The sequence below is a fragment of the Protopterus annectens genome, chromosome 7.part0 (assembly GCF_019279795.1).
Source record: "Protopterus annectens isolate FY-2018-M chromosome 7.part0, PAN1.0, whole genome shotgun sequence".
Taxonomy (NCBI): Eukaryota; Metazoa; Chordata; order Ceratodontiformes; family Protopteridae; genus Protopterus; species Protopterus annectens.
The window spans coordinates 969,714,426-969,728,391 of NC_056739.1; the positions used below are offsets into that span (position 1 = coordinate 969,714,426).

Below are 13,966 nucleotides of genomic sequence, written 5' to 3' on the forward strand. Positions count from 1 at the left end.
TGTTGCAGAACATTCCAATTCCTACACTAAAGGACTTTGCAAAAGCACTGGAATCCAATACTCATGTGAAGTCACTCACTCTTGCAGCAACTCGAAGCAATGACCCTGTTGCTATTGTAAGTAATTTAACAATATCAGAAATAGTTTGCTGAAAATTATTTATCTGCATCCCAGAGATCTGTAAATAAAATGTTGCTTGAAACTGAGATGCATTTGCAAAATGTTTGAGATCCATATAGCACAGTGATAGAAAATATTTTTAATTAAATAACTAATTGTATGTGTGTATTTATGTATTTATTTCAGTTTGATAACATTGTAAATGGACTGGATGACAGATCTTTTTCAGCCATGACCCAGGCACAATGGTATAAGACACTAACAGAAAATTATTAATACTCTAAATAATACACAGAATTTTACATACACAGTAAAAACGAAGAAACAATACATTTGTATGTTATTTACAATTGCAAATGCAAGTGACATTTTTATTTACAGTATGTATAGTTAAGGTAATCATTCAACCAGTGGTCATTTTACTCTGTATACAAGAGTAAATTCTCAAAGTATATAAACATACAGTATTAGCTGCTTGCCACCTAATATAGCTTGCCAAGAGCTTATGCTGTTGGTAAGTCACAGTAGCCCTTATTAGAACGATGGTACATTTTGCAGTTTTGTGTGCTGGAGGAGGGGTTCACAGGTTCTGTTTAGATACACCAGAAGAACTGAATGATGTCCTCACAGCTAATCACTAGCAGTATGTGTATACTGGTACATACGAGATGATGTGCAGCAAATGTGCTGCTTGATAATAGTGACATCTGAGCAAACTGATGTTCATAGTGTGATATGATGGTATAGGTTACATCCTTAGTCAAAGTCCCTGGTGAACATGTATCAGTTCATTGAGTGCCACTTACTGAACGTATACCTGTTTGCTGAAGCTGTTCTAAGCTACAGAGAGACTGACCTATTGCCTGGTGTGATATTGGGAAAATGTAAGTGTGTATTCTCAATTATCTTCTGCACTTTTGATTTAATATCTCTGTAATTTGTACAACTGTTTTTACTCTCCTTTTTGTTGTGTGATAGAGCTGAATATCTGTTACTGTTACGCTCGGTTTGCAGCAAAATCTTTTGTCTAAAGGCCTATCTGTTTTCTCTGTGGGAGAGAGTGAACAGGACTGGTTTAATCTAGCTAGGGGCATTCCTGCAAAACTGATATTGTTGAGTGGATAGGTTTCTGTTCTCTACCTTTAATAGCTAGTGTTGTAAATCAGATGTACCTGTTTGTTGAAGCTATTTTAAGCTGCAGAGAGACTGACCTACTGCCTACTGTGATATTGGGAAAAGATAAGTGTTTATTCTTAGTTATCTTCTGCACTTTGATTTAATATTTCTGTAATCTGTACAAATGCCAGTTCCCCCCGCCCAGTTCTTGTGGTGGTCTTAAGTCTTGGTGGCTTTGAGTTGCCCGCCTCTGGTATAAAGTTAATACTGGGTACCCCCTCCCCAGTCACATTACATCAGCTCATTCTACTGTTTATAGTGAGAGCTTAACAAAGGCCCACCCCTTTAGCTTCTGAATATTGACTTCACTTTCTACTAAAAAAAAAAAAAAAAAAAAAAATAGTGTAGTCCAGATACAGATTTGCTGTATCCAGGACTATTTGTAAGTTTCTGAGCGGTGCCAAAAAGTCTGCTCTTCAATTTTTCGATTAGATCTCCTAGTTTTCTCCTCTCTTGCACTTTTGCTAGCTTATTAGTCTAGCACTTTACCAGACTTCCTGTAGCAATTATTGTAGAACACAAAAGTGCTACTAGCACTAAACATTCTACAAGGAAACAGCTCCAGTACTTATTGTTAATGCCCACCCCTCCAGGCATGTCTAAAGGTCAGTCCCTTGTGCTTTCTCCTATTAACCTGTTGAGCTTGGGCATCCTGAGGCAATGTAGCAACTGGTTCATGTACACTGACAACCCTCTCCTCTTACCTCCCAACACTCAGACTTGCAAGAGATGCACTTAAACATCCAAATTGGAAGACATGCACTCTTCAGCCAAGTCCGGAATAGCTGGTCAAAGGGAGAAGGTCAACACTTGCACCACACCATATGGAACACACAGCCGTCCAGAACACACCAGCACTACCTTCACATAAAAACACAAACCACACACCCACCTTCGTGGAGGCTTTCAAAAATCTACCCAAACAGCAGAGACCTCCAAGGCAGCAACGCACTCTACCACCACAACACAACACTAATCACAGGCCCATAACTCTCCTAAACAGTGTGCCACTCAACCAAAGCCCCTAAGGCAAAACACCATGCCCAGCACACTAGTTATAGATGACTCGATAGTGAGGCACACTGATGTCCCACTTGCTAGGCTGAATAAAGAGAAAGTAACAGTCAGCTCTCAGGTGCCAGGATCCATCACATAACGCATGCACTCGGGTCCCTCAACAACAGGTACAAATGTGACTCTGTCATTGTACATGTGGGTGTGAATGACCTGAGACATACCTCCCTGAACTACATGAAAAGAGACATGGAGGAGCTCTCGGATTATGTAGCCCAGGTGGATATGACCCTAGCCCTGAGCAACTTCCTACCATCACCCAGAATGATACCACAGTACAAGCAGAAAATGATTGATTTCAACAACTGGCTAAGTTCCTGGTGTCATTCTAAGGGGATCCAGTATCTGTCTGCCTGGGATGACATGATTGACAGGCCTTGATGCTTTGCCAGAGACAGAGATGACCTGCATCTGTCACCTGTGGGCTTCGGAATACTGGCCAAGGTTCTTGCCACAGCTATAATGCCTTTTTAGCCAGTGTTCCAAAGACCAAATCACCATCATAAGAGCTACAAACAAATACAATCTGAGGGTCGTGCTGCTCAACACTAGAAGTCTAAATCTCAAAATGCACTCGCTCAAAGCACTCCTTAAAATGGATAACATCAACATTTGTGCTGTAACAGAGACCTGGTTTAAGGCAGCAGAAAGCACCCCTGCACTACCAGGCTATAACTCCTTCCACACCTTTCAGCCCCAGAACTTGGACCGAAGCTCCAAAGGGGGTGGTGTTTCCATATTCATAAAGGATGCGTATACCTCCAGACTGGTAGTCCAACATAATGCATCAGAGGGACTTCAGGCGCAGTTAACATTGAGTAAGACAGCGATATAGATCGTAGCCTGCTATAGGTCCCCAACCATAACCCAAGACTCACACTCCACGATGTTCTTCGTGTTTCACAGTTGCAGTCATTACATTTTGGTTATCTGCTTGCAGATAGCCCTCAGTCAGCCTGATTAACAAAGACTTGGGTCCTGCCTCAGTTGCTGTCTCTTCTTCTATGACGTCAGGTCGTCAGGGATATAAAACATGCAGCCGACGCCATTACGTCAGTCTTTCTTGCCATGCGGTGCCCTAAGCAGAAGCAGTTTGCAAGTGCCGGTCGATTGCTGAAATCGTCATTTTCGAGTTTCAGAACCGAAGCCTTCAACTAAAGCTAAGTACCCAGTTGGGGAAACTTTGTCTTGCTCCTTACCGATGTCAGTAAAACTTAATAATTTAATTTCTTGTGGAAAGCAAATACCTCATAAAGATTTTCATTCGTACTGTATTCCTTGCCTAGGCCCTGACCACGACATACCTTGCTGTCGGTTTTGTGCTTTATTTAATCGGCGCACTATCCGTCGTCGGTATATTTTCACCTCTAAATATTTTGGTTCACAGATTAATTATCCAGAAATGTCGTCAGTTAGCCATCCGACTACCAGGATTCCGAAAAAATGCAAAGATAAAGACAGAGACAGGCTGCCAAGGTCCAAAACTGCCAAAGACGCTTCTCCTAAGCCAGCAGCCAGTTCGCTGCTACTCAGTGAGGCGCTTTTGGAGCCCCGATACCCGCTACTTCTGATTTGCAGGCCTCTACTGAGACCCATTCAGAGTCCGGTATGCTGTGAGATACTTCAACTATGGAACTCGTGGATGTCTCTACCTTGGATGGGTCCAGCTGAGGGTGTATTTAGGCCTACGGACTTTTGCATATTAAACCGACGCCTCCTTCTTCTCTTAGGCCTAAATTTCGAATCATGCCTAAAAAAATGACACCCAGGCCAGATGCTAAGGCCTCTGTGCCTAAAAAACAAATGATAAGAATGGCTGAAGATCTAATAACTCTAATCAGGGGGAGCCAACCCCCCCCCCTTTCTAAGAGGCCTAGGACCAAAGTGATTTATGAATCTTCTGACCAGGATTCTGTTTTTTCTGATTCTTCTGATGATCTGGATTTGTCCTTATCTACTTATGAGGATTCTGATGCAGAGGACTCCAATCCCTCTGCTTCCCCTCCAGAGGATTTTTCTTTTGGGGAAACCTTACATACTCTAAGGGAGCATTTCCATTGGGAAAGCCAGGATTTTTCTAATTCAGTAAAGAGGCTTAGGGATTTCTTATCCTACCTCAGCATAGGCCTTTAGCTATTCCTCCTGTACTAGACATTGTTGATGATGCTTTTTCAGAATCTAGTTTGGCCCCTGATTCCTTGCCTCCTGCTCCAAGAAAACCAGACAGATACTACAGGGTCCGTGAGTCACACAAGTCCCTTTTTAAAAATCCTATTGCGGATCCAGAGACCATTTCACAGGGGCCCAAGGGCATTAAGGTTTCTACTGCTAAAAATCCTACCCCTTCTGATAGGGACTCCAGGGCACTGGATAGATGGGATAAGAAGGTTTACACTTCTGCAACCTTGGCCATTAGGGCTTTAAACTGCCAGTTTCATATGTTAAAGTATCAGCAACATATTATTGAATTGCTTAAACAGAATATGATGTTGATTCCTGACTGTGTGGAAAATAAAGAATTACAGGATTAAATGCATTCTGCTGAACAAGTTGGAAAACATACTTTGCATTGTGGTTTTGATTCATTAGAGGCCTCTTGCAGGGCCACTGTTACTGGGTCTGTGCTCAGAAGGCATGCTTGGCTTAAGGAGCAATCTTTGCCTGATCATGTTAAAGCTAAATTGTTGGATGCTCCCTTAAATCATGACCGCCTGTTTGGCAACAAGGCTGAGGAAGTTCTTAAAAAGATGGAAAACAAAGCTAAATCTATGCAAACTGTTAAAGTTTTCTTACAAGTTCAGCCTCCTAGATTTAGTAGGCACTGGCCGTCTAAGAATTGGTCCTTTCCAGCCCCTTCCAGGTCTTCTCAAGCCAAACTCAGACACAGTAAAAACCCCAGGTTTCAGTCCCAAGAGACACACAGGACTAAGCAGTGGGGGGCCTCCACTTCCAAATCTGGGAGTAATAAGACTCCCCCCTATGGTAAACTATCTCAATGACTTCCTTTTAAAATTTCCAAGCACTTATCGACTGACTGCCCCTTTGGGGGGGAAAGATTACTCTTCATGCAAAGAACTGGGAACTCATTAGTGTCCCAGGGATACAGATTTCACTTTCACACATTGCCAACACCAAGCGGGTGGCCGGACCTACCCCCAAATCAGTGGGCAGAGGCCCAAAAACAAGTACTTTCTCTCTTAAGCATGGGGACTATTCAACTGGTACCAGAAGAGGAAAAGGGACAAGGTTTCTACTCGAGACTTTTCCTGGTACCCAGAAAAGACAATTCATGGCATCCTATCCTGGACATGTCTACTCTAAACACCTTTTTGGAGATTTCAAAATTCAAGATGCTGACTCTTGACCAATTACTTTCTATGCTAGACAAAGATGCCTGGTTGGCAACACTAGATTTAAAAGAAGCATACCTGCAGATCCCAATCAGGGAATCTTGCAGAAGATACCTACACTTCAAAACTGGCTACACGCACTATCAGTTCTCTGCACTGCCCTTTGGCTTATCTACAGCACCCAGGGTATTCACAAAGTGCCTAGCTCCAGTTATTGCATTTTGCAGGCAAAGAAATATTCAAATATACCCATACTTGGATGATTGCCTAATTCAGGCAGAAAGCCAGGACATACTTTTAAATCATCTGGCCTTTGTACAAAGGGTTCTAACTTGTCTGCGGTACACCATAAATGAAAAAAATCTCACCTGGTACCCTGTCAACAAATTATATTCATGGGAGCAAGCTTGAATACAACTTCCCAGATGGCCTACCTCACACCAGAGAAGCAAACTCATTTGGCAACCTACTTCAAACAAGTGGCCACAAAAACCCTGCTATCTGCAAGACAAATACTGCAAGCCTTGGGGTTCATGGCCTCCTGTATTCTTCTAATTCCATATGCAAGACTGCATATGAGGAAACTACAGTGGTATCTAAAAAGCCTATGGTGTCAACATTCTCAGGATCTAAAAGCAATGATTCCTATCATACCTTGCCTACGCATAGAGTTCCTTTGATGGGCAAAGGCCTGCCACCAAAACAAGGGACTACCTTTCACACCACCCCCTGCCGCCCAAACCCTAACAACAGACACCAAACCCTAACAACAGACACATCAGACTATGCATGGGGGGGCTCACCTGGCAGGGAAGTACATTCAGGGCTAGTGCAACCAAAGTCAAATGCACCTGCATATCAATCAAAAAGAAATGTTAGCTGTACAGAATGCTGTAACAGCCTTCAAGGACCACATTCTTCCAGGACAACTAATAGTAAAGACGGACAACACCACTGTTATGTGGTACATAAACAAGCAGGGGGTTACATATTCTTACCCCCTCTGCAGACTAGCCATGGCATTGTGGAACACAGCCTTGAGCTACCAAGTGCACCTACAAGCTCAATTCGTGCCAGGAAAGTTAAATACACTGACATACAGACTAAGCACAAACCTCATGGACCCACACGAGTGGAAACTGGAACCAAGGATTTTCAGCATGTTGACAAGCAAATGGGGGAGCTCAGATATAGACCTGTTTGCCTCTCGCCAGAGCTACCAATTGGACAAATTTTGCACAAGGACTCCCCACAAACAATCCTGTAAAGTGGATGCTGTGTCCTTCAGCTGGAAAAACCTATCAGTCTATGCCTTCCCCCCTCTGCCTCTGCTCTCCAAAGTACTACTAAAAATCAAACAGGACAAACCAAGGATGATTTTGATTGCTCCAGATTGGCTACGCCAACACTGGTACCCCCTCCTGCACAGTGTGTCACAGTTATCCCCATGGCACCTGCCTCAGACTCCTTCCCTGTTGTCTCAGCAGGAGAACCAGATTCTGCACCCTCAGCTTCTAACAATGAACCTAGCAGCCTGGCTAATTACATAATCACTCCCTTACCATCCCTCAGTAAACCTGTGATTGATATCATTTTAGAGGCAAGGAGACCTTGCACTAGAAAATCCTATGCTGAAAAATGGAAAAGATTCTATGCCTGGAACCAATCTCAAGGGATGAGCACAGCAGCACCCAATTTACCTCAGATTTTACAATACTTAACTGAGATGCTTCACAAGGGCCTATCTTTTTCCTCCATTAAAATTCATGCCTCAGCCATTTCAGCTCATTATAACACAGAGCCCCCCACCTTCTCTTATCCACTGCTCAAGCAGTTCCTCATAGTGGCCAAAAACTTGAGACCACCCAGGAGAGCTCCAACCCCAGCCTGGAACCTAAACTTTGTTTTGGAGAAACTCACTCAACCTCCTTTTGAGCCAGCTGCAACTGCAGACTTAAAATTTATTTCTTGGAAAACAGCTTTCCTTTTAGCAATCTCTTCAACTAGAAGGGTATCTGACTTACAGGCCCCTGTGGCAGTGGAGCCTTTCATCATCTTTCATGCGGACAGGGTGTCCCTCAGAACCAATCCATCCTTCATGCCCAAGGTGGTATCCAGTGTGGCTCTTAATCAGTCCATTAATTTGCCAACCTTCTTTCCCAATCCACAGAACAAAGGGAAACTGATGTTGCATTCCTTAGATATGCACAGACAACTCAGATTATACTTGGACAGGACAAAACCTCAAAGGAAATCTGAACAACTTCTGGTAGCATTTCCAGCAGGGGCAGAGGGGAAGGCTATTTCAAAGCAAACCATTTCTAAATAGATCGGCCATTGCATTAATTTCTGCTATAAGCACCATGGAAAACCTATCCCTCAGGGGATCAGAACTCACTCCGCCAGGGCTGCATCTGCCTCTACAGCCTTTCTCCGAGGTGTCCCTACCAGGGATATCCTAGAAGCTGCTACCTGGAGTTCTGTACATACTTTCACCAAGCATTAGCATTTGCCAATTTTCTCTAAATCCAGAGCTGACTTTGCCACTGCAGTCTTGCAGGGCCTTATAGCTGGCCCTAATGCTATCTAAATTCCTCCTCCCAACCACAGCTTTGGGAATCTACCCAAATGTAATGACTGCAACATTGAAACACGAAGAACATAGTACAGTTGTGTACACTTACCATAAATGTAGATGTTCAAGTGTATTCACTGTTGCAGTCCTGGTTACCCTCCCCCCAGCCCCCTAACTGATTTTGGCTATACCTCTACTTTTCTTTACTTTGCTTAAAAGCCTTTTTGGTGTATTTGCTTTTTGTTGGAGGTATATCATTGTACTTTTATATTTAATTGCTCCCCATTAGGGGGGCACCTGACATCTGGGGCAAGAAAAACTGATGTAATGGCATTGGCTGCATGTTTTATACCCCTGACGACCTGACGTAATGGAAGAAGGGACAGCAACCGACGCAGGACCCAAGACTTAGTTAATCAGGCCGACTGAGGGCAACCTGCCAGCAGATAACCCAAATGTAATGACTGCAACAGTGAATACACTCGAACATCTACAGTTATGGTAAGTGTACACAACTGTACTTTCTAAGCAACCTGGAGATTATTAGGGTTCAACCTAACACTCTCATACTGGGTGACTTCAACTCCCCCTCCATTAACTGGGAAAACTACTCATGTACCAGTACACTTGCCCAACGTTTCCTGGACCAGCTCATTCTCCCCCCCCCCCCCACTAGAGGTAGCAACATCCTTCACCTGGTCATTACTAACATGGGCGACTGTTGCTCTGTACCAGTAGTCAACCCCTCCCTGGTTAGATCCGACCAAAAACTAATCACCTTGGAAATCCATATCCCACCCACCCCACCCCCCGCAAAGGTAACCACCATGAAAAACTTCTCCAAAGCTAACTTTGGGCTCCTAAAACCAGAGGTGGCTAACGTCATGGCTCCCATGCAATTGGAGAACAGCTGCATGAATGCCGAATCACACACTAATGCTCTGTACGAACACGTACACAAATCCATTGTTCTCTGCATACCCAGTAGAACCAAGATGCTCTCCTCAAAAAAAAGGAAGCCAATCTGGTGGTCTCCTGCCATAAACAAACTCTACAACAGAAGGAGGAAACTAATGCGGAATATGGTGAAGTCCCAAGACTGGAAAAACTCTCTTATCAGTCTCAACAAATAGCTGAGATCCCTCATCAAATCCTCTAAAGCTAGCTATGAAAACAGAATTGCAGCAGATAGTAAAGACAACCACAAGGCTTTCTATAATTATGTAAAGAATCTCCATGGCAATACCCAGATTTGCTCGAAGCTGTTGCAAAATGATACCTCCTATACCGAGGCAACAGATATTGCCAGTGTACTGGCCGACAGATTCACTGCCAACTTTACCCCTCTCTCCCCCCAAAGGACCAATCACAATACCAGTAGATTGTCAGGCACCCAGTATTACTGCTGCACAGGTTAAAATAGCACTGTCCAAGGCCAATAATACAGCTTCTATGGGACCTGACAATATCTCTGGCTGTGTTCTACATGAACTACAGAGTGAACTGGCACCTCACCTGTATGCCCTGTTCAGTCACAGCCTCACCTCAGGCTTTGGCCTTACTGAATGGCGCACTGCTACAGTCATCCTTCTCCACAAAGGTTGAGTGACTACAGACCCTGGGAACTATCAGCCCATTAGCATGACCAGTCTGATATGCAGAGCTATGCACTGCATCATCATGGACCTAATAAACAAGGATATCACACAGTTTGGTTTTGTGAAGGGTAGATCATGCCTGCTCAACCTGGTCGACTTCTTTGAGTCAGTCACCAGAGCTGTGGATGAAGACAAGGTGGTTCATACATCCTACCTTGATCTGGCCAAGGCCTTTGATAACATTCCCCACTCAGGAATCATAGAAAATCTCATTAAGTTAGGCATCAACCCCTGTATCACTAGGTGGGTTGCAAACTGGCTCACAGATAGAACCCACAGTGTGAAAGTAGCTGACTCCAAGTCGACTGCCGACCAGTCACAAGTGGAGTCCCACAGGGTTCGGTCCTGGGTTTCCTCCTGTTTGGTATCTACTTCTTTGAAATCCAGGCCAACACGAATGGTCTCTGGCTGACAAAGTTTATAGATGATTGCAAGTTGCGAGCCAAAATTAACTCCCCAAGTGATGTTGACATCTTACAGAAAGGCTCACTGAGGCCAACGACTGGTGTCAGAACCATGGCTTTAAGCTCAATGCCAAAAAATGTGTCGTCATCCCCTTAATGAAAAACCCGATTCCCATGAATTACCACATCAATGGTAGTCCACTGAGCACAGAAGGCGTCATAAGAGATCTGGGAACGCAGGTTGACAGCAATCTCTCTTTTTACCACCACATTGCCACTGTGGTCAGAAAGTCCTTCTATGTGGCACATCTCATTACTAAGGGTTTTGCATCCAGGAAGAAAGAGGTCATTGTCTCCCTCTACTCTTCCCTCATTAGGCCAGTCATCGAGTACAATGCCCCATTTGGCATGTACCTCACTAGACACCTGCAACAACTAGAGAGGCCGCAACAGTACCTCACAAAGAAGATCCTAGGTCTTAAACACTTGCCCTATATGGACAGACTCAAAAAAACTCCAACTATTCTCTGTCTCATATCGCCTACTTAGAGGTGATCTCTGCTTGACTTACAAAGCCATGTCTGACCCAGCTCTGTTAGAAATGCTACTTCTAATGAAATCCTAATCCCTCCACACTACACATGCCAGAGACCTCAACCTCATTACCACAATCAGTGGAACAAGCTGGAGGGACAAGTTCATAACCCAGAGACTGCCCATGCTATGGAATGGACTTCCTATACATGTCAAGTGGAGCACCTCACTGGCCCTCTTCAAGAGAAATCTTGATGAGTGGATGAGAAGTAGACAATTCACCCCGGGCATCACTCCAGTGGCTCTACTCGGCAGAGGCACTGGGAACTAAGGTTGGGTGGCACAGTGCCAGGGTAATCCTATGGGCTAGGCTTGTAAAGACTCCAAGCCCATTAGTTTAGTACACACCTATGGACCTATGTACATATTGGTTGAGTATACATATTCAGCAATAGTATGCATCAGCCCATATAAGAAAATGTATAGCGTCTCTGTTATGTATTAACTGCATGTTACTATGTAAGATGGTTACTGGATTTGTATGTGTGTGCATGAATATGTCAGTGAGCAGGTTTGGATATGTGGTTAGTGGCTTAATATGTGTGTTCCATGCAAGTAAGTTATGTCCAGTGCTTGACGTGTGTGGGTGGATTTTGTTGGTCTTATTGGTCAAATGATAGGGATTTATATGCATGTTTGCTTTGTGTGTGTGTGTGTGTGTGTGTGTTTGTGTGTATGTATTTACATGTGGTGCATAGATTGTGCTTTGTGTATGTCTAGTAAGTGATCAGGACTTGATGTGTATGTGCTCAGATGCATGGTGTGTGTGTGTGTGTGTGTGTGTGTGTGTGTGTGTGTGTGTGTGTGTGTGTGTGTGTGTGTGTGTGGCTTGATGGTTGTAATGTACATGTGTCTCGGCGGACTATAGCTACTGAAGATCATATGTCTACATGTGGGAGAGGTAGTGAGCAATTGGGGCTGATTGTGTATGTGTTCAGAAGCTTGCAGTGCCTGAGTAAATGATAACTGAAGGTGAACGTGTGCATGTATGATGGAGAAGTGAGTGATTGTGACTTGATTTGTATATGTTCAGAATGTTCAGGTATTTGTGGTCTGAGCCTTGTGTTTGTGTATGTGCTGTAGCACTAATCCAGGCATTCTTTAAAGTATTAAATTGTATTTATTACTGCTTGGTAGTAACTTGATTAAAGTGTAGCTATCATTCTAAGTCTTTTGGATTAAGCACTTGGGCTTCAGACCAGTTGTTTTACATTAAGAAGGTTTGCGGCCTGCACTGTGGTGGCAGGACAGGTAGCTTACATCCTTCTAAGTTGGGAACTGCTGATTGAGGACTCAGTGTCTGTTATTCTAAAAGTGTATTAGTTCTGGTTTAAGCACTTGGGCTTCAGGCCAGTTATTTTACATTAAGAAGGTTCGTGGTCTGCACTCTTGTGAGAGGAGAGGCTGGATTCTGCCCTTCTGAGCTGGGAATTTCTGGTTAAAGGCTTATAGTGCCTGCATATTTAAACTGTTTCTTACTGAAATTGGTACACATTGTTTGCTGTAGCATAGGCTAGATCCAGGCCTACTGAATCTAGCTTTGTTTGTATGCTTGTTATTTCCCTGAAACGCAAATTCCACCTAAAATGCGGCTTTTCAGCGCTTCTGTGGATCCCTAGTGATATCTGTATTGCTTACTCTACTTATTTCCTTGTTTCACTTGAAAGAAAGTTACTGTTTATCGTTTTTGCATTTAAGTTATCTGTAACACATTGCATTTAAGTTACCTGGGCACTTGCTCACTAAAGCAATTATATAAGTCAGCACTAAAAAATTAAAAGCACTACACCCTCACAAACTCCCCTTGAGTACCTTGTTCCCCATTGGCCCTTTTTTCAATTATAAGGAATTACCAATACTATTCTAGCATGTCCAAAGGTCAGTTGTCAATCTCCTCTCCGGTCCAGCTGGTGAATCTGGGAATCTTGAGGCAATGTTACAACTGCCTCATGTACACAGACACCCCTCTCCTCCGTCCAACAGATTCCAACACATGTGAGCGATGCAACCATATAGCCAAACTGGAGGCTAAGCTCTCTCAACTCAGTACTGGCATAACCAGTCAGGAGGAGAAGGAAACCATACTCACTACAATTCCAGTCTCACATAGACCTACCACGACAGCAAACCAAACACATAATCACACAAAAACATACTTGGAGGCTCTAAATAAAAATCTGCTCTAAGCAGCAGAGACCTCCAAAGCAGACACCCAAGCAACCTCTACCCCAAAACAAAACATGTGCAACACATAGCTCACAAAGCCAGTGTGCTGAACAGTCACAGCCCTTAAGGCTAAACAACACACCTGATACACTTGTAATAGGTGACTGTATTGTCAGGCACACTGATGTCCCGCTTACCAGGCTGAACAAGGAGAAGGTCACGGTGAGCTGCCTGTCGGGCACTAGGATCTGCCACATAATACAAGCACTTAGGTCACTCCAAGGCAAGTACAAATATGACTCAGTCATTGTCCATGCTGGTGTGAATGACCTGAGATGTACCTCCCTGCACTACATGAAAAGAGACATAGAGGAGCTCTCTGAACATGTAGCCCAGGCCGGTATGACCCTGACCTTGAGTAACATCTTACCCTCACCAAGAATGATGCCACAATATGAAGACAAGATGATCAATTTCAACAATTGGCTTAAGTATTGGTGTCATTCAAAGGGGATCCAGTGCCTGTCAGCCTGGGATGACATGCTCAACAAGCCACAATGCTTCGCTAGGGACGGCTTGCACCTGTCACCCCTGGGCTTTCGGATATTGGCAAAGGCTCTTGCTACCCCCATAGTGCCTTTTTTAGGAAAGGCTCAAATGACAAACCCACCTCCATAGGTATCACAAGGGATAAGAAACTAAGAGTAATGCTACTCAACGCCAGAAGTCTAAACCTCAAGATGCATGCACTCAAAACTCTCCTTAGCATGGAGAACATCGATATCTGTGCAGTAACAGAAACCTGGTTCAAGGCCCCCGAGAGCACCCCAGCACTACCAGGTTATACCT

The 13,966-nt window shown here is 43.9% G+C and overlaps 1 protein-coding gene across 2 annotated transcripts in view; it reads left to right on the forward strand.

Annotated features, from left to right (window-relative positions):
• The window catches only part of LOC122806810 (tropomodulin-2-like), a 922,231-nt gene that overhangs the window by 704,440 nt on the left and 203,825 nt on the right, over positions 1-13,966 (forward strand). For both annotated transcript variants that reach the window (XM_044077540.1, XM_044077541.1), the window contains exon 7: positions 9-116. In XM_044077540.1, coding sequence (XP_043933475.1) covers positions 9-116 — 108 coding nt within the window. The remainder of the gene's footprint in view (positions 1-8; positions 117-13,966) is intronic.